The sequence below is a fragment of the Mustelus asterias genome, chromosome 23 (assembly GCF_964213995.1).
Source record: "Mustelus asterias chromosome 23, sMusAst1.hap1.1, whole genome shotgun sequence".
Lineage (NCBI taxonomy): Eukaryota > Metazoa > Chordata > Chondrichthyes > Carcharhiniformes > Triakidae > Mustelus > Mustelus asterias.
In genome coordinates, this window is record NC_135823.1 from 3,793,014 (window position 1) to 3,810,451 (window position 17,438).

At 52.9% G+C, this 17,438-nt stretch overlaps 2 protein-coding genes across 2 annotated transcripts in view; both read right to left on the reverse strand.

Annotated features, from left to right (window-relative positions):
* Window positions 1–17,438, reverse strand: part of LOC144510909 (uncharacterized) — a 134,526-nt gene that overhangs the window by 24,961 nt on the left and 92,127 nt on the right. Inside the window, exons 4-5 of the mRNA XM_078240965.1 lie at window positions 13,043–13,207; window positions 6,497–6,626 (exon numbers count right to left, since the gene is read on the reverse strand). Of these exons, the coding sequence (XP_078097091.1) occupies window positions 6,497–6,626; window positions 13,043–13,207 (295 nt within the window). The remainder of the gene's footprint in view (window positions 1–6,496; window positions 6,627–13,042; window positions 13,208–17,438) is intronic.
* LOC144510483 (uncharacterized) lies at window positions 381–10,197 on the reverse strand. Its single transcript, XM_078239939.1, has 2 exons — window positions 10,113–10,197; window positions 381–2,002 (listed from the first exon to the last, which is right to left on the reverse strand). Exon 2 carries the CDS (start codon window positions 1,649–1,651, stop codon window positions 1,157–1,159), a length of 495 nt encoding a protein of 164 aa, XP_078096065.1. The 5' UTR covers window positions 1,652–2,002; window positions 10,113–10,197; the 3' UTR covers window positions 381–1,156.

Sequence of the window (17,438 nt, forward strand, 5' to 3'; positions counted from 1 at the left end):
CAGCCGGTCCTGGAATAAGTTTAATTCTAACTCATTCTAAGTAAATATTCTCACCGGGTCCTCTGTCGGGGCCCTGCTGAGCAGCTTTAATGGTCCGTGATTGCAGAAACTGAGCAGTCACAGGAATGTGGTCAAGATAGTCCAGTCCCATAATGCCTCACATTCAATCTGCAGCCCTTCAATTATAACAGAATATGTGGCTGTGTGTAGCTGCCTCGGCCATGGTCAACCCCAACACTGCCTTCTAGAACTGCTACAGTGCCTGAGGTGTAAGTACACCCACAGTGCTGTTCGGGAGTGAATTCCAGTTACACATTCCAGACTTGCACTCGACAGTAAGTGGATACCAGATTGATATATTCCATTCAACCACACCCAAGCTGAGTTATTCCAATTCCTTTATTGTCCAGAACAATATATTCACAATAACATTAAAACAGAAATTAAACATTCCCACTTGATTTCAGGTATTAATATATTCTGTTAGTTTGTTCTTTATTGTTGATGTCAGGCTGGGGTTGTTCCCCTTGGAGCAAAGGAGGTTGAGGGGAGATTTGATCGAGGTGGACAAGATTCTGACGGGTTTAGATAAGATGGACAAAGAAAAGCTCTTCTCAATAGCTGATGAGACAAGGGTGAGAGAGAGGCAGATTTAAGGCTTTGGGTCAGAGATACAGGGGGTGATGTGAGGAAGAATATTTTGTTGCAGCGAATGGTAATGACCTGGAACTCGCTGCCTACGAGGGCAGAGGAAGTGGAGACAATAAACAATTACAAAGGAAATTGGATGGGCATTTGGGGGGGTTCCAAACAGAAATGCTGACTAAATATCTCTGAATTTCCTAACACCCGGTCACTCTGTAATCCTTGTGAAATTTGAAACCAGGTATTCGCAACAAGACTCAAAGAACACCAGCCCACTCAAGGCAAAGTCGTGAGACCGGCCAGTCCAGCAGAAAGAAACCCTCCGACCCTTCCCATTAACCAACTGTGAGAATGAACAAAATGCAGTCCTGGATGTAATTGAGAGCTGAAATAATAACAGCAGGATCCAACCCCTGGAATCACTCGTGAACTTGGTGGCTCAGCAGGTGGGATGAAACTCTGAATCCCTTCCCACATTGAGAACAGGTGAATGGCGTCTTCCCAGTGTAACTCACTGGTGTGTCTGTAGGTGAGGTGACAGAGTGAATCCCTTCCCACACTGAGAGCAGGTGAACGGTTTCTCCTCAGTGTGAATTTGCTGGTGCCTCTGCAGGTGTGTTGACCGAATGAATCCCGTCCCACACTGACAGCAGGTGAATGGCCTCTCCCTAGTGTGAACTCGCTGGTGTGTTCGCAGGCAGGATAACTGAGTGAATCCCTTCCTACGCTGAGAGCAGGTGAACGGCCTCTCCCCTGTGTGAACTCGCTGGTGTGTCTGCAAGTGGGATGACCGCATGAATCTCTCCCCACATTGAGAGCAGGTGAATGGCCTCTCTCCAGTGTGAACTCGTTGGTGTGTCCGCAGGACAGATGACCATGCGAATTCCTCCCCACACTTAGAGCAGCTGAACGGGCTCTCCCCAGTGTGGCTACGCCGATGAACCTCTAGCTGAGATGGGGCTCTGTATCTCTTCCCACAGTCAACACATTCGCATGGTTTCTCCATTGTGCAGGTGTCCTTGCCTTTCTCTTGGGTGAACAATCAGTTGAAGCCTCGTCCACACACAGAACACGAGTACAATCTCTCCCCGCTGTGAAAGGTGTGATATTTATTCAGGCTGTGTAACTGGTTAAAGCTCTTCAGTCAGTGCACTGGAACACTCTCACTCGAGTGTGGCAGTTTGTTGGTGTTTTTCCAGTCACACTGATGTTTGAAATCTTTTCAAATCGACCGACCCAACAATCATTTCTCCTTCTGGATTTAAAGGCCAGTGATATTCAGATCCCAAGGAATATGACTCTGTCAGATCTAGAAGTGATGTTTGAGATTTCGGCCTGTGATTTCTCTTTCAATATGCTGCAAAATGAGTTTACAAAAGTCATTGCGGTCAGTATACGATAGTCAGAATAGACAATTCTAATTTCAATGGAACATTCTTTCCTCTCTCATTCCCCAAGAGCTGTAAATTTCCATCCCACACACTCTCCCTCCATTCTCATTCTGCTGTATCTAATATTCACCCTCCCAATTCTCCTGAAGGTGCTGATTGAGGCTGATTGACAGATCCATGTTGTTTTCTGTCCAGCACACAGGAATCATAACAGGAGCTGCAGCTGGCCAATTAGCCCTCCAACTGCTCGAACCATTCATTCAGAATTGGCCAATCTACCTCAGCACCATTTCCCACACTATCCCCCAGATCACTCGATGTCTTCAATATCTCAAAACTTATCAATCTCTGTCTTGAAAATTCTTGATGACTGAGGCTCCACAGTCCTGGGCGCAGAATCCCAAACCTTCACCACACCCTTGAGTGAGGAAATCCCTGCTCATCTTAACTTTCTCTCCATTTTCCTACCTGTTCCCCATAACGCTTGACTCCTTTATCAATCAAAAATCAGTCTAACTCATCCTGGAATATATTCAATGACCCTCAGCCTCCACTGATCCCTGTGGAAGAGAAATCCAAACACTAATGATTCTAATCGGCAAGAAATGAATGACTGGAAATATATAACGTAGCTACAGTACAGTATTTTTTAAAAATCCAATTCAATCCAATCAAGTCCAATTCAGAGTCTCAACAAGTGAGACATTCCCGATCCAAGCTGACAAGACAGGGCTCTCACCTCCTGTCCTGGTCTTGATCTACATGATCCAAGCTGATTGGAGTAGGCATAGCTCTTCCTCTAAGGCTTGATCTCATTTGCATCTTAGCCAAAAGGCTGAGATGCTGCTTTAAAAAATTGCTTCAAATGAAGCTAAAATGTAACCTAATGACTTCAACCAAGTACAGCATGTCGATACTACATTTAATCTTAGCCAAAAGGCCGAGAAGCGCTACAGTACAGTATTAGTGGAGTGTTATGGTAAGGTTATCTAAGGCGAGGCCGAATTTAGAGTATTGTGTACAGTTTTGGTCACCTAGTTACAGGAAGGATGTAAATAAGGTTGAAAGAGTGCAGAGAAGGTTCACAAGGATGTTGCCGGGACTTGAGAAGCTGAGTTACAGAGAGAGATTGAATAGGTTGGGACTTTATTCCCTGGAGCGTAGAAGAATGAGGGGAGATTTGATAGAGGTGTATAAGATTTTGATGGGTATAGATAGAGTGAATGCAAGCAGGCTTTTTCCACTGAGGCAAGGGGAGAAAAAAAACCAGAGGGCATGGGTTAAGGGTGAAAGGAGAAAAGTTTAAAGGGAATATTAGGGGGGGGCTTCTTCACGCAGAGAGTGGTGGGAATGCGGAATGAGCTGCTGGATAAAGTAGTAAATTTAACATTTAAGAAAAACTTGGACGGGTTCATGGATGAGAGGGGTGTGGAGGGATATGGTCCAAGTGCAGGTCAGTGGGACTAGGCAAAAAATGGTTCGGTACAGACAAGAAGGGCCAAAAGGCCTGTTTCTGAGCTGTAATTTTCTATGGTTCTATGGTTAAGAATTCTTATGTCTTGTTGCACCCGCATTATCAGCATAAGCTTGTCTCGCTCTATTCACAAGATGGCATTGGGAGCCATCTTGTTCCTAATATCTGCTGATAAAAACCTCCACATTTAGTCGGCCCATTGTTCCGCGAAATGGAGCACTCCTCTAAATGTCTTATCCCATCAGACCCTGCAGTATTTGGCCATTGACAAGCTTACAGAATTACCTTAAGAAATACACTGCATGCATTTTAAAATCCAAACACATTAAATGAGAAATATTGGTTACTTATTCAAACTGCCTTTATGCTGACAGTTCTTTGTTAATACATCTTCTAATCTAAGGTCATTCACTCCTTTAGTATCTTAAACCCCATGGTTATATGATGTGGAGATACTGGTGTTGGACTGGGGTGGGCACAGTAAGAAGTCTCACAACACTAGGTTAAAGTCCAACAGGTTTATTTGGAATCACGAGCTTTCGGAGCACTGCTCCATCACCTGCCCACTCACCTGATGAAGGAGCAGCGCTCCGAAAGCTCATGATTCCAAATAAACCTGTTGGACTTTACCTAGTGTTGTGAGACTTAATACTGTGCCCATCCAGTCCAACACCAGCATCTGCACATCATATAACCATGGGGTTTAAGACACTGATGGAGTGAATGAGACTTCTTACAATGGTTATATGAAATTTCTCTAGCTTATTATAACTCCCTGTAACATCTACTTAATTATATCATCGAACACATATTTTCTCTTGTAAAGTAAAAGTAAAGTTTATTTATTAGTCACTAGTAGGCTTACATTAACACCGCAATGAAGCTACTGTGAAAATCCCCTAGTCACCACACTCCGGCGCCTGCTCGGGTACACGAAGGGAGAATCTAGCATGGCCAATGCACCTCACCAGCACGTCTTTCGGACTGTGTGAGGAATCTGGGGCACCCGGAGGAAACCCACGCAGACACGGGAAGAACGTGCAAACTCCACACAGACAGTGACCCAAGGCTGGAATCGAACCCGGGTCCCTAGCGCTGTGAGGCAGCAGTGCTAACCATTGTGCCACTACTTTATTCTACCAACCTCTAGACACGGGTATGATAGATATATGTCTGATCAGGGGTATATCAACTTTCTTGTCCATTGTCCCTTGTTTAAACAGACATTGACTAGCTGCAATTGCACATGGTTCAATTAAAGTCTTGTTTGTAAACTGTGTGACTGAAACTGAAACCTCCCCAGTAATTGACAGTTTTATGGTCCTTGACTCTTATCTGGGTCTGCTTAGAATTAGGACATCTGGTTTCTCAGATTTCCCCTGTCTTTGAGAATTTAGCAGCTTATGTCATCTTTAATCTTGCGTGATTATTAACCCTTTCGCTAACATTAAGCTTTTACCTGAGGACTTGCGATGAATCAAATAAACAGCTGGCTAAAACTCACCAAACATTTGTCAGAATCGTTCAGAATGCTGAGAGAACCGGGCAAAAGATTGAAATAATTCGAATAACCAACGGGTGGGATATTTGGAATTGGGATACAAACGTAGATACATTCTTGGATAAGAATTGCTTCACACATTGTTATTATTGGTATCATTATGAATTTGATGTATCAAATGGATACTTTGATTATGTTTAAACATTGGAAGGTTGAGAGGGAAGATAATCACTTAACCGTGCCACCCAAGGATGCCAAATGTTGACCCTCAGACAAGGGTATCAACTGATGTGGCAGACAAAGAAACACTAACACAAGATATTTTATACAACTTGTTCTAAACATTTAAGACACAAGATAAACACTGAACTGCTCTTTATTCCACTTCTTAGAATATTAATTACTTGTTACAATGAACCACAAGACTCACAGCTTGGACCCAAATACTACCCACTACAATGTCTGTCGATCACTCTACTTCTGACGGGTCATCATCTTCTGAGTCCCGGATCCAGGATTCCATTACACGATGGTTGTTCCTGGAAGTTTTTGCTGCAGAGGTTCCCAGCCTCTCCCTTGGCATCCAGTTTTCCCCAGCATAAAAAAATATTCTTAGCCACATACACCCATGGTCTGGGTTCATCAGTTTGTCCTTTCCCAGTTGCAAACACAGGACACATCTGTTGTTCTTGTTCTTCTCATCTGTCCTTGCCTAGCAATCTTCACAGCTGCAGCAAGTTTCATGTTGAGTACATCTTATCACACACTGCTTCCTCAACAGGTTGCTTCAGCAGCTACAACTGCTTTCACAGCCTAAGATTGGCTACTTTTCCCATCGTGCTTTGGGATGTTTAGCATTTAGCCACCTGGCTACATTCTGTATTTATTTTAATCTGCTTGTCATCATGGAAAGATACTATTTATTATCCAGGACAAAGTAAATGTCCTTCATCAGCTTTTGCAGATTATTTCAGTGACAATGTGCTCTCCCAGGAACAAAGAGCCCACTGGAAGCAAAGTCGTGAGACTGACCAGTCAGAGGCAGAAAGAAACCCTCCGACCCTCCCACTTCACCAACTGTCAGAATGAACATGGTTCAGTCCCTGGATGTGATTAACAGCAGCAATAACAGCAGAATCCAATCCTTATCATCACTGGTGTCTCAGCGGCACGGTAGCACAGTGGTTAGCACTGCTGCTTCACAGCTCCAGGGTCCTGGGTTCGATTCCCGGCTCGGGTCACTGTCTGTGTGGAGTTTGCACATTCTCCTCGTGTCTGCGTGGGTTTCCTCCGGGTACTCCGGTTTCCTCCCACAGTCCAAAGATGTGCGGGTTAGGTTGATTGGCCAGGTTAAAAAAAATTGTCCCTGAGATGTGTAGTTAGCGGGTAAATATGTGGGGGTAGGGCCTGGGTGGGGTTGTGGTCGGTGCAGACTCGATGGGCCGAATGGCCTCCTTCTGCACTGTAGGGTTTCTATGTTTCTACTTGTGAACTCGCTGGTCTGGCAGAGGTGGGATGGCTGAGTGAAAACCTTCCCACACACAGAGCAGGTGAATGGTTTCTCGCCAGTATGAATTCGCTTGTGACTCATCAGGCTGCTTGACTCAAGGAATCCCTTCCCACAATCAGAAGAGATGAACGGTCTCTCCCCAGTATGAACTCGCTAGCAGGCTGGATGACTGAGTAAATCCCTTCCCACAATCAGAGCAGGTAAATGGACTCTCCCCAGTGTGAACTCGCTGGTGTCTCAGCAGGTTGGATAACTCAGTGAATCCCTGCCCACAGTCAGATCAGGTGAATGGTCTCTCTCCAGTGTGACTGCGTCGATGAATTTCCAGCTGAGATGGGACCCTGAATCCTTTCCCACAGTCCCCACATTTTCACTGTCTCTCAATGATGCTGGTGTTTGTGACACTCCAGGTTAAACAATCAGTTAAATCTCATAGAGAACACATGTACAGTTTCTCCCCGCTGTGAATGTTATGATATTTTTTCAGGCTGTGTAACTGGTTAAAGCTATTTCCACAGTCAGTGCACAGGAACAATCTCACTCTGTGTGTGTGTGTGTGTGTGTGTGTGTGTGTGCACGTGCTTCAGTGCTTTTCCAGTCACACTGACGTTTAAAGCCTTCTGAAGCAAACAGAAGAAAGATTTTCACCTTTTGGATTCAAAGGCTCTTGATGGTCCCGATGGATTCAGTGAATCTGTCAGATTTTGATGTAAAGATTAGTTTCAGATTTCTGTCTATAAGTCCTCACTTTCTGAAATCCTGTAAAAGTTTACAAAAGTCATCACTGTTGGTACAGGATAGAAATTCGGAACAGACAATTATATGGAACATTCTTTCCTCTCTCATTCCCCAAAAGCTGTGAATCTCCATCCCACACACTCTCCCTCCATTCTCACTTTGCTGTACCTCATAGTCACCCTCCCAATTCTCCTGAAGGTGCTGATTCAGGCTGATTGACAGATGCATGCTCACTGCTTCCTGTCCTGGACAGTAAGAAGTCTCACAACACCAGGTTAAAGTCCAACAGGTTCATTTGGTAGCACAAGCTCTCGGAGCATCTCGCCAAGCCCATCCCCACACCCTCACTTCTTGCCTTCAAACAATCGCACAACCTCAAACAGACCATTGTCTGCAACAAACTACCCAGCCTTCAGAAGAACAGTGACCACGACACCACACAACCCTGCCACAGCAACCTCTGCAAGATGTGCCGGATCAACGACACGGCTGCCATCATCTCACGTGAGAACACCATCCACCAGGTACACGGTACATACTCTTGCAACTTGGCCAACGTTGTCTACCTGATACGCTGCAGGAAAGGATGTCCCAAGGCATGGTACATTGGCGAGACCATGCAGACGCTACGACAACGGATGAATGAACACCACTCGACAATCACCAGGCAGGAGTGTTCCCTTCCTGTTGGGGAGCACTTCAGCAGTCAGGGGCATTCAGCCTCTGATCTTTGGGTAAGCGTTCTCCAAGGCGGCCTTCACGACACACAACAACGCAGAGTCGCTGAGCAGAGACTGATAGCCAAGTTCCGCACACATGAGGACGGCCTCAACCGGGATCTTGGGTTCATGTCACACTATCTGTAACCCCCACGACTTGCCTGGGCTTGCAAAATCTCACTAACTGTCCTGGCTGGAGACAATACACATCTCTTTAACCTGTGCTTAACACTCTCTCCATTCACATTGTCTGTACCTTTAAGACTTGATTACCTGTAAAGACTCGCATTCCAACCATTATAAGACCATAAGAATTTATCAATTTCTGTCTTGAAGACGCTCAACGTCTCGGCCTCCACAGCCCTCTGTGGCAATGAATTCCACAGACCCACCACTCTCTGGCTGAAGAAATTTCTCCTCATCTCTGTTCTAAAGTGACTCCCTTTTATTCTAAGGCTGTGCCCCCGCGTCCTAGTCTCCCCTGTTAATGGAAACAACTTCCCTACGTCCATCCTATCTAAGCCGTTCATTATCTTGTAAGTTTCTATCAGATCTCCCCTCAACCTCCTAAACTCCAATGAATATAATCCCACGATCCTCAGACGTTCATCGTATGTCAGGCCTACCATTCCTGGGATCATCCGTGTGAATCTCCGCTGGACCCGCTCCAGTGCCAGTATGTCCTTCCTGAGGTGTGGGGCCCAAAATTGCTCACAGTACTCCAAATGGGGCCTAACCAGTGCTTTATAAAGCCTCAGAAGTACATCCCTGCTTTTGTATTCCAAGCCTCTTGAGATAAATGACAACATTACATTTGCTTTCCTAATTACGGACTCAACCTGCAAGTTTACCTTTAGAGAATCCTGGACTAGGACTCCCAAGTCCCTTTGCACTTTAGCATTATGAATTTTGTCACCGTTTAGAAAATAGTCCATGCCTCTATTCTTTTTTCCAAAGTGTACGACCTCGCACTTGCCCACGTTGAATTTCATCAGCCACTTCTTGGACCACTCTCCTAAACTGTCTAAATCTTTCTGCAGCCTCCCCACCTCCTCAATACTTATCTTATAAATTGAGTCTGTATCTATGTATGACCTGTTTGTGAACACAGCCCCTCACTCACCTGTTGAAGGGGCAGCGCTCCGAAAGCTTGTGCTACCAAATAAACCTGTTGGACTTTAACCTGGTGTTGTGAGACTTCTTACTGTGTTTACCCCAGTCCAATGCCAGTATCTCCACATCCTGTCCTGGACACTGAGAGCTGAAAATCTCCATGTAGACTGCCAGACAGATGAAAGCTTTGACAAAAGGTCATATGGACTCAAAACGTCAGCTCTTTTCTCTCCTTACAGATGCTGCCAGAGCTGCTGAGATTTTCCAAGCATTTTCTCTTCTGGCGCCAGACAGATATATGTCTATATGATTGGACTAAAAATGTGTGCAATATACAGACTGGATTCACTTCCTTTCTCTTCAGTTGCTGCAAGTCCCCAATTTCCCCCAGAATGAGAAAAGAAATGGAAAGGGGGAGACACTGATTTCCTCACAGATGTTGCCCTCTTTTTAGGTCAAACCAAACCAAATAAACAAACTCAGATTAAATCAGGACAAAGTAAAAGGGGCAGCTCCCCAAAAAGGAGGGGGAACAGCCCGAACAGAAATCAAAGTACAAAGGAAACTTAAAAACATCAAATTAAAATGTGATTATTAGGGTCAATAATGCACCCCAACCCCTGCGGTGCCCAGCGGGCGCGGAAAGCGTCAACCTCGCCCGTGGACACCGCATGCTCCCTCTCCAGGGACACCTGGCCGCGAACGTAGCCGCGGTAGAGGGGAAGACAGTCAGGATGGACGGCCCCCTCGATCGCCCGCAGCCTGGACCGGTAAATGGCACGTTTTGCCAGGCCCAGGAGCAGGTTCACGAGGAGGTCGCCATCCTGACCCTCACTGATGTTGCTCAGAGGAGGAAGTTTTAGTCTGAAGCTCATTGGCTAACTTCTGCTGCGACGTCACAATGGAGCCCTGTCCGAATTCGCCAATAGAAATCACTCTGCGTGACGTCGCCAGGTTCCGCAGGCCCGGCGTGCGGACACGGGAGCCCCGCCCCCACCCATCACTCCCCCTACCCCCACACCTTCTCGAGCCAAGGTTTCCAGGCAACCGGCTGACGGCTCTTGCCAGAGTGAGAAGCCGCTCAGTGATCTCCCCCTCCCCACGGTGGGCGACTGCGCGTGTGCAAGGGAGAGGGGCTGCTGCGCATGTACGGGGCCTAACCCCTGACCTTCATGCTGAGGTGTAGGCCAATGGGAAGAGTTGAAGGACCGGAAGGACTCTGCTCCTCCAACCAATCAGAGCTCCGCCATTGTCTGAATGCGGAAGCTGGACAATGAGCTTGTTCACCTGCTCATCACGGCCCAGCAAAGCTGCTGCTCCTCTCCCTCTGAATGAAGATTGAGCTTCACACAGACTCAAACTTCCTCCTGTCGGCCAACATCAGAGAGGTTGTTTCTGTGGTGTAGTGGTTATCACGTTCGCCTGACACACAAAAGGTCCCCGGCTCGACACCGGGCAGATACTTTGCTTTGTTCATTCGTTCTGTCTCGAACAACTGTGAGTAACACTTTTTGTTTACAGAGCTTGCTCACGGGAGACGCCCGTTTTTTTGTTATTGGCTTCCTGCAGGAACGAAGGGAGGGAAGGGGGAGGGAGGTGATCTGTTGCCTGCCTGTAGTCTGGCCTGCCTGCCTGCCATCTGGCCTGCCTGCCTGTTGTCTGGCCTGCGTGCCTGCCTATCGTCTGGCCTGCCTGCCTGTTGTCTGGCCTGCCTGCCTTCTGGCCTGCCTGCCTGCCTGCTGTCTGGACTGCATGCCGGCCTGCCGTCCGTCCTACCTGACTGCCTGTCTGCTGTCCATCCGACTGTCCACTGGAGGGTGCTCTCTCCCTGGAGGGAGAGAGGGAGTGAGGACGCGGAGTGACTGAAAGGGAAGGGGGGGGGAAGTGATGCGCTATCAATAAGGCGAAAGACTACCGGTGTGCCAATACAGGTGTAGGCTTTTATTCACAACAGAATCAGGAGCAGATCCCAACAAATAACCAACCTGGACTGAACAAGGGGGAGGAGACAGCCACCTTTATACTAGGTGCCGAGGGGAGGAGCCAAACTGGAAGGGGATGTGTCCAGGTATGACAAACACACACAACGGTGGTCCATATAGGACAAAGGCACAACTGAGGTCCACCACAAGAAGTCCACTGAGACTGTTAGTTTTTCCAGCAGTGGCGGGGGTGGGGGGGGGGTGGGGGGGGGGGGTGGTGAAGACACCGTGGACTTGAACTGTTTGTGCCCGAAAGGGCTGGAGGAGTAAAGCCCCCCACCCACTGCTGCTGCCCCCAACACCGGCACCCCCTCCCCTCTTTCCTCCTGACTGGGGCACCGGCCCTCCCCCGTGCCTTGTCCCTCATCCTCCCTCCTGCTCCTCCGACCTCCTCTCTCCCTCTCTAGCTCCGGGGAGACAGCACCTGGACCCCCACCCACCTACCCCACCCTCCCTTATTTTTTCCTCCTCATATACGCCGCCGTGCATCTGGGCAGTCTCGGGGTGGGCGGAGCACTCCCTTATTCATGATGGCGGCATCGCCAGCGTCACCGGTGGCAGGGCCTTCTCGGCCCACCTATGCGGGTGTGGTGGCACCCAGAGCCCCCGCCGCTCCCAAGGCCCTGCCACCGTTCTCCTTGATTACCAGACAGCTCGGGGTAAAGTGCTACGCCCACCCCGACATGTCCATCGAGGCCTGCGTGAAGGCAATGGCTGGGGTTGTCGGCTCCTCAGCCATTGTCGCGGCCTCCAAGATGTACGGCCGGGCCGTATTCTTTTTGAAGGCCGAGCGGGCGGTCCACCTCGCCCTGGAAAAGGGGCTCACGGTGGGCGGGACGTTCCTGGCGGTGGACCCTTTGGAGGCCACCGCCCATAAGATTGTATTATCGAACGTCCCGCCCTTCCTACCCGTGGAGCTCCTCCTCCCCCACCTCCATCTACTGGGGGAGGTCAGGTCCGGGGTGGCGCCGATCCCGCTCGGCCTTCGGGACCCCTCCCTCCGCCATGTCTACTTCTTCCGGCACCAGGTATTTGTCCGCCTGGCCCAGGAGGAGGTCCTGGAGGGAGGGTTTAGTATCCCCTTCGAGGGAACCACGTACCGGGTCTTCTGGTCCGCGGACGGTGTGCGGTGCCATGCCTGTAAGGAGGCGGGGCACATTAGAAAGAACTGCCCCGCCTCCATGGCCGCCGACCCCCAACCCAGGACGGCCGCAGCTGGCACCGCAGCCCCCTCTCCCCCTAACCGAGTACCACCTGGCCCCCCGCAAGGGGAGGCCGTGCCGGCAGCAACTGCCACCTCAGCTGCCGGGGGGGGGGGGGAGCGGAGCCTCCGCGTGGCCAGAAGGCCCAGAGTAAAAGTCGCTTAAAAAAGAAAAAGGGGGGTACCGGAACCCCGGCCCCCACTACCCCAGTCACCCCGGCAGCCGGCTCGGGGATTGATTCTGTTTCCACCTGCGACCCCCCCCCCCCCCTCCACCACCATCTGCCGGGCCTGTGGGCTCTCCGGGGCCTAGTGCTGGGCCCGGGGGCGCGGATGCACAGGATCCCGGGTCCGGGCATGGGGGGGTTGGCGACCCCGAGCCGGCACAGCCGGCAAAACCGACGCCTCATGGGGACGTGACGGGGAGGCGAAAGGGGCGTGGCAAGGCAAAGAGGGGTGGGGTGCGAGGGGCGTCTCCTGCCTGTGGGCAGGACAACAAAAAGAGGCGCAGCCCCTCGGGAGCCATGGGGTTTGAGGACTGTGGGCCCCGCTCCCCATTTGCATCATCTCCTGCCACGCCCCCACCCGTTTTTACGCCTGGTCCCCAGAGTGGGGGCAAGAAACAAAGCAAAACTAAACAGATGCTGCCCAGTCCCCCGGGCAGGACTCCCCGGGGCCGGGTGGGAGCGGAGCCCCCGTGGCTTCGTTCCACCCGGTCGATTTCAACCCGGAGTTCTATTTCAGCCTGCCGGGGGACTGGGGCAGCACCCCGATGTTCATGTCCCCGGGCGGCCGTGGCGAGGAACTGGTCTCTTCCTCTCCGTCCCAACCTTGGACGCTGGACACTCCCGATTTGGGTCCGGAGATTTCTCTGGGCTTGAGGGGTGTCCAGGCGTCTGGGGCGGAGCGGGGGACTGAGCTGCTGCCGCCGCCCTCGAACCAACAAACCAGGGAAGAGGAGCCCGGGGGGAACCCCTCCTCCGCCGATCCTGGGGGTGGGATTGGGGTGGAGTTGGGGCTAGTTGGCGGCTCCATGCCGCCCGCCGTACGTCCTGTGGCGGGGGACTCGGAGTTGAGGGGCGATTGCTCTGAAGAGGTCAGCGGCTCGGTGGTGGGCATGGAGGCATTTCTAGAGTCTGCCCGGAGCGAGGCGGGGGACTCCCTCGTTCCCCCCACTGAGTCGTCCCTCATCCCCTCCAGGGAACTCAGGGTTTTTCTGAAACAACATTCTGGTTGCCCTGACAGTGTCCGGCTAGCCCTCGACCGTTAGTCAGACCTGGCGCTGCTCACAGGCCGCGTCGGGCCTGACTAAAACCGGGCGGCGTTGGGTGGTGGAGTTCCTCTGTGGGCCGAGGGGGAGAGGACTGGTGCGTCTTGCGCCAGCGCTCCCCCACATGTTTAGATAAGTGGTGACGATGGCACTAAGCTGCTGACATGAAGGTGACCATAGCCAGCCTCAACATCAACGGCAGCAGTGAGCCACACCGCAGGTTCCAGAACTTCTCGGTCCTCCGTGACGGGAAGTATGCGATGTGTTTCCTGCAGGAAACCCACACCGTTCCGGGAGACGAAGCCCAATGGCTCCTGGAATGGCGAGGGGGGGTCTACATGAGCCACCTCACACTCGCTTCTAGTGGGGTGGCTATCTTGTTGGCCCCGCATTATCAGCCGGAGATCTGGGGGGTCAAGGAGCCGGTGCCAGGCCGGTTGCTGCACTTGACGGTCCGTGAGGGGGGCGTGGTCATTCACTTGCTGAACGTCTACGCCCCAACCGGCGGACCGCAGCAACTGACTTTCTACGAGAAAGTGTCCGCTCATCTCGACACCATCGCGGGGGGCGAATGCATTATCCTCGGGGGGGATTTCAACTGTACCTCGAGGCACGAGACCGCACCGGCCTCTGGCTGCGCACCCCGGCGATGGTGAAGTTGCGGGACCTGCTCGGGACCCACGACTTGGTGGACGTCTGGAGACATCTGCATCCTGGCTCCAGAGCTTTCACTTACGTGAGGCCTGGAGTCGGAGCGTCCAGGCTCGACCGCCTTTACATTTCGAGGGCGAACGTGTCCGGCGCGTCTTCGGCCTCCGTGCGGCTGGTGTCGTGCACGGACCACAGCCTGGTGTTGGCGGACTTTGTGCCATCTCGCGTCCGGCGGGGGTCCGCGTACTGGCACTTTAACAACACGCTGCTGGAGGACGAGCGCTTCCTGGACTCGTTCCGTCGATTCTGGGCGGCTGGAGAAGGAAGCGGGGAGGCTTCCCCTCCTTGAGGCTCTGGTGGGATGTGGGCAAGACTCACATCCGTACCTTCTGTCAGGAGTACGCGAGGGGGGTCGACAAAGAGCCGGAAATCCAGGCTCGAGGAGTTGGAGGAGGTGCTCGACCTGGAGGCACGTCTCAGTCAGCCCGACGCGGACCCGGCCCTGCGTTCGGAGTACAGGGAGAAGAAGGGCGCGCTGCGGGACCTGCACCTTGCCAGGTCTCGGGGCATGTATGTGAGGTCGTGGCTCCAGTTCCGGGTGGACCTGGACCGCGGCTCCTCCTTCTTCTACTCGCTGGAAAGAGGGCGGGCTAACCGTCAGCAGCTCCTTACGCTGCTGGCTGACGAACGTTCCCCCGTCTCGGATCCGGAGGGCATCTGGGCCATTGCCCGGGAATATTACACCTCCCTCTTCTCTCCGGATCCGTCCAGCGAGGATGCCCGCAGACTTCTGTGGGAGGACCTGCCGCAGGTCAGCCCGGAGGGCGTCGGCAGGCTTGAGGCCCCCATCACCATGGCCGAGCTGACCGGCGCCCTCAATGGCCCCAGTCGGGGCAAGGCCCCTGGGTTGGACGGGCTGACAGTAGAGTTCTTCAGGGCGTTCTGGGGAACGACTACGCGGGGGTCCTGGGGGAGAGCATTGCTACCGGGGAGATGCCCCTTTCGTGGTGCAGGGCCATCATTGCCCTGCTGCCCAAGAAGGGGGATCTCCACCTCCTCAAAAACTGGTGCCCGGTCTCCCTCCTCAGCACGGATTATAAAATCTTTGCCAAGGCTATGGCTTCACGCCTTGGATCCGTGCTGGACCACATGATCCACCCTGACCAGTCCTACACGGTCCCGGGCCGTTGTACGCACAACAATCTCCACCTCGTCCAGGACCAAATCCATCATTCCCAGAGGGCTGGTCTGTCGAGCGCCTTCTTGTCATTAGATCAGGAGAAGGCGTTTGACAGGGTGGAGCACGAGTATTTACTCGGGACTCTGCGGGCATTCGGGTTCGGGACGCATTTTGTCGCCCGGATCCGATTACTGTACTCTGCCGCAGAGTGTCCCTGACGGTGCCCCCCTCGCTTTGGGAGAGGAGTACGGCAGGGCTGCCCCTTGTCCGGCCAACTGTATTCCGTATGCGTGGAGCCATTCCTGTGCCTCTTGCGGAGGAGGTTGTCAGGTTTGGCCCTGCGCGGACCGGACGTAGGGGTGGTCCTGTCAGCTTACGCCGATGACGTGCTCCTCATGTTCACGGACCCAGCTGACCTGCGGAGGATGCGAGAATGCCAGGTGGTGTACTCTGCCGCGTCCTCTGCCAGGATCAACTGGGCTAAGTGCTCCGGACGCCTTGTCGGTCCTTAGGAGACGGACCCCTTCCGGAGGAGCTCAGGCCTTTCACCTGGAGCAGGACCAACCTCCTCTACTTGGGGGCCCATCTCTGCCCAGCCGAGGAATCCTGGCCGGCGAACTGGCGGGAGCTGGAGGCCAAAGTCTCCGCTCGCCTGAGTCGCTGGACAGGACTGCTCCGAGTGCTGTCCTACGGGGCGCGAGTTCGCGTCATAAACCAGCTGGTCGCCTCCATGCTGTGATACCGGCTGGTCCCTTTGACCCCTCCCCCTGGCTTTGTCGCCGATATCCAGAGAACCCTCGTGCGGTTCTTCTGGGGCAATCGACTGCACTGGGTCCCTGCCGCGGTTCTGCATCTCCCGCTTGAGGAGGGCGGACAAGGTCTGGTGTGCCTTCGCACTCAGATAGCGACCTTCCACCTCCAGGCCCTGCAGAGGTACCTTTACGTTGAGCCCTCTGCACGATGGTGTGCCATGGCGACGTATTTCTTCCGCCAGTGGCACGACCTGAATTATGACGTGCAGCTCCTGCATATCGAACTGGGGCGTGTTTCGACCGCCCTGCAGGAGTTGCCCGTCTTTTACCAGGACCTCCTCACTGTCTGGAACACGGTCGCCTCGCGACGCAGCTCCCCCCCGTCAGGAGTAGCGGCTCTCGTGCGAGAGCCGCTGCTCAGGAATCCGACTTAAGGTGGCTGGCGGAGAGGGGGGCTGTGGACGCCGGGGTGGCCAGAATCGGGGAACATGCTGGATGGCAGAGGGGCGGGCTGGATGAGTCCCCGCGTGCTGGCTGAGCGCGCGGGGGTGTCCGTCCAGTGCGCTGCCACAGCCATCCAAGACCTTAGGACGGTCGTGCTCGGCCCCGAAAGTGCACGTGGTCTCGAGGCGGCGCAGGCGTGCGGTGGGATCCCACCCGAGCGTTCCCCTGCTCGGACGGAATTCCACACTGGCCCAAAGCCTCAACCCCCCTCCTCGGGTGAGGTGCCCCACAGCATGAGCCGCCTCGCGGAAATGTCCTCCGTGCCTTTTTCCGCCGCGCGGAGGCGTTTCCTGTACAGGCTGCTGCTGCACACCTTCCACTACCGCCTCCTCGCCTGTCGCCCGGATACACCTTGGCGAGCCTTGTTGCCGTCGGGCGGAGGAGGTCCCCAGTGGAGGTCCCTCTACGGAGGGATCTCCCCCAATTACATCAGGGACCTGGGGTGGAGGGTGATGCATGCAGCAGTGCCGCACAACCGTAGGATTCACTGGTTCACGGGCTCCAAAAACTGCCCCTTCTGTGGCCTTGTGGAGTCCGTGGACCATGTCTATGTTTTGTGTCTTAGGTTGCACTCCCTTTTTGTTTTCCTAAAGAACCTTTTATTAACGTTTTGTTTGCAGTTCAGTCCCACGCTCCTGATCTACGGACACCTGGTGTGGAGAAGGGCGGGTCGGGATGGCGACCTCCTGGTGAACCTGCTCCTGGGCCTGGCGAAACGCGCCATTTACAGGTTCAGGCAGCGGGCGATCGAGGGGGCCGTCCATCCTGGCTGTCTGCCCCTCTACCGCGGCTACGTTCGCGGCCGGG

What these genes read in the sequence shown, in the direction of transcription:
- LOC144510483 (XM_078239939.1), bottom strand. Translation starts at nt 1,651, where the DNA reads ATGGAGAAACCATGCGAATGTGTTGACTGTGGGAAGAGATACAGAGCC.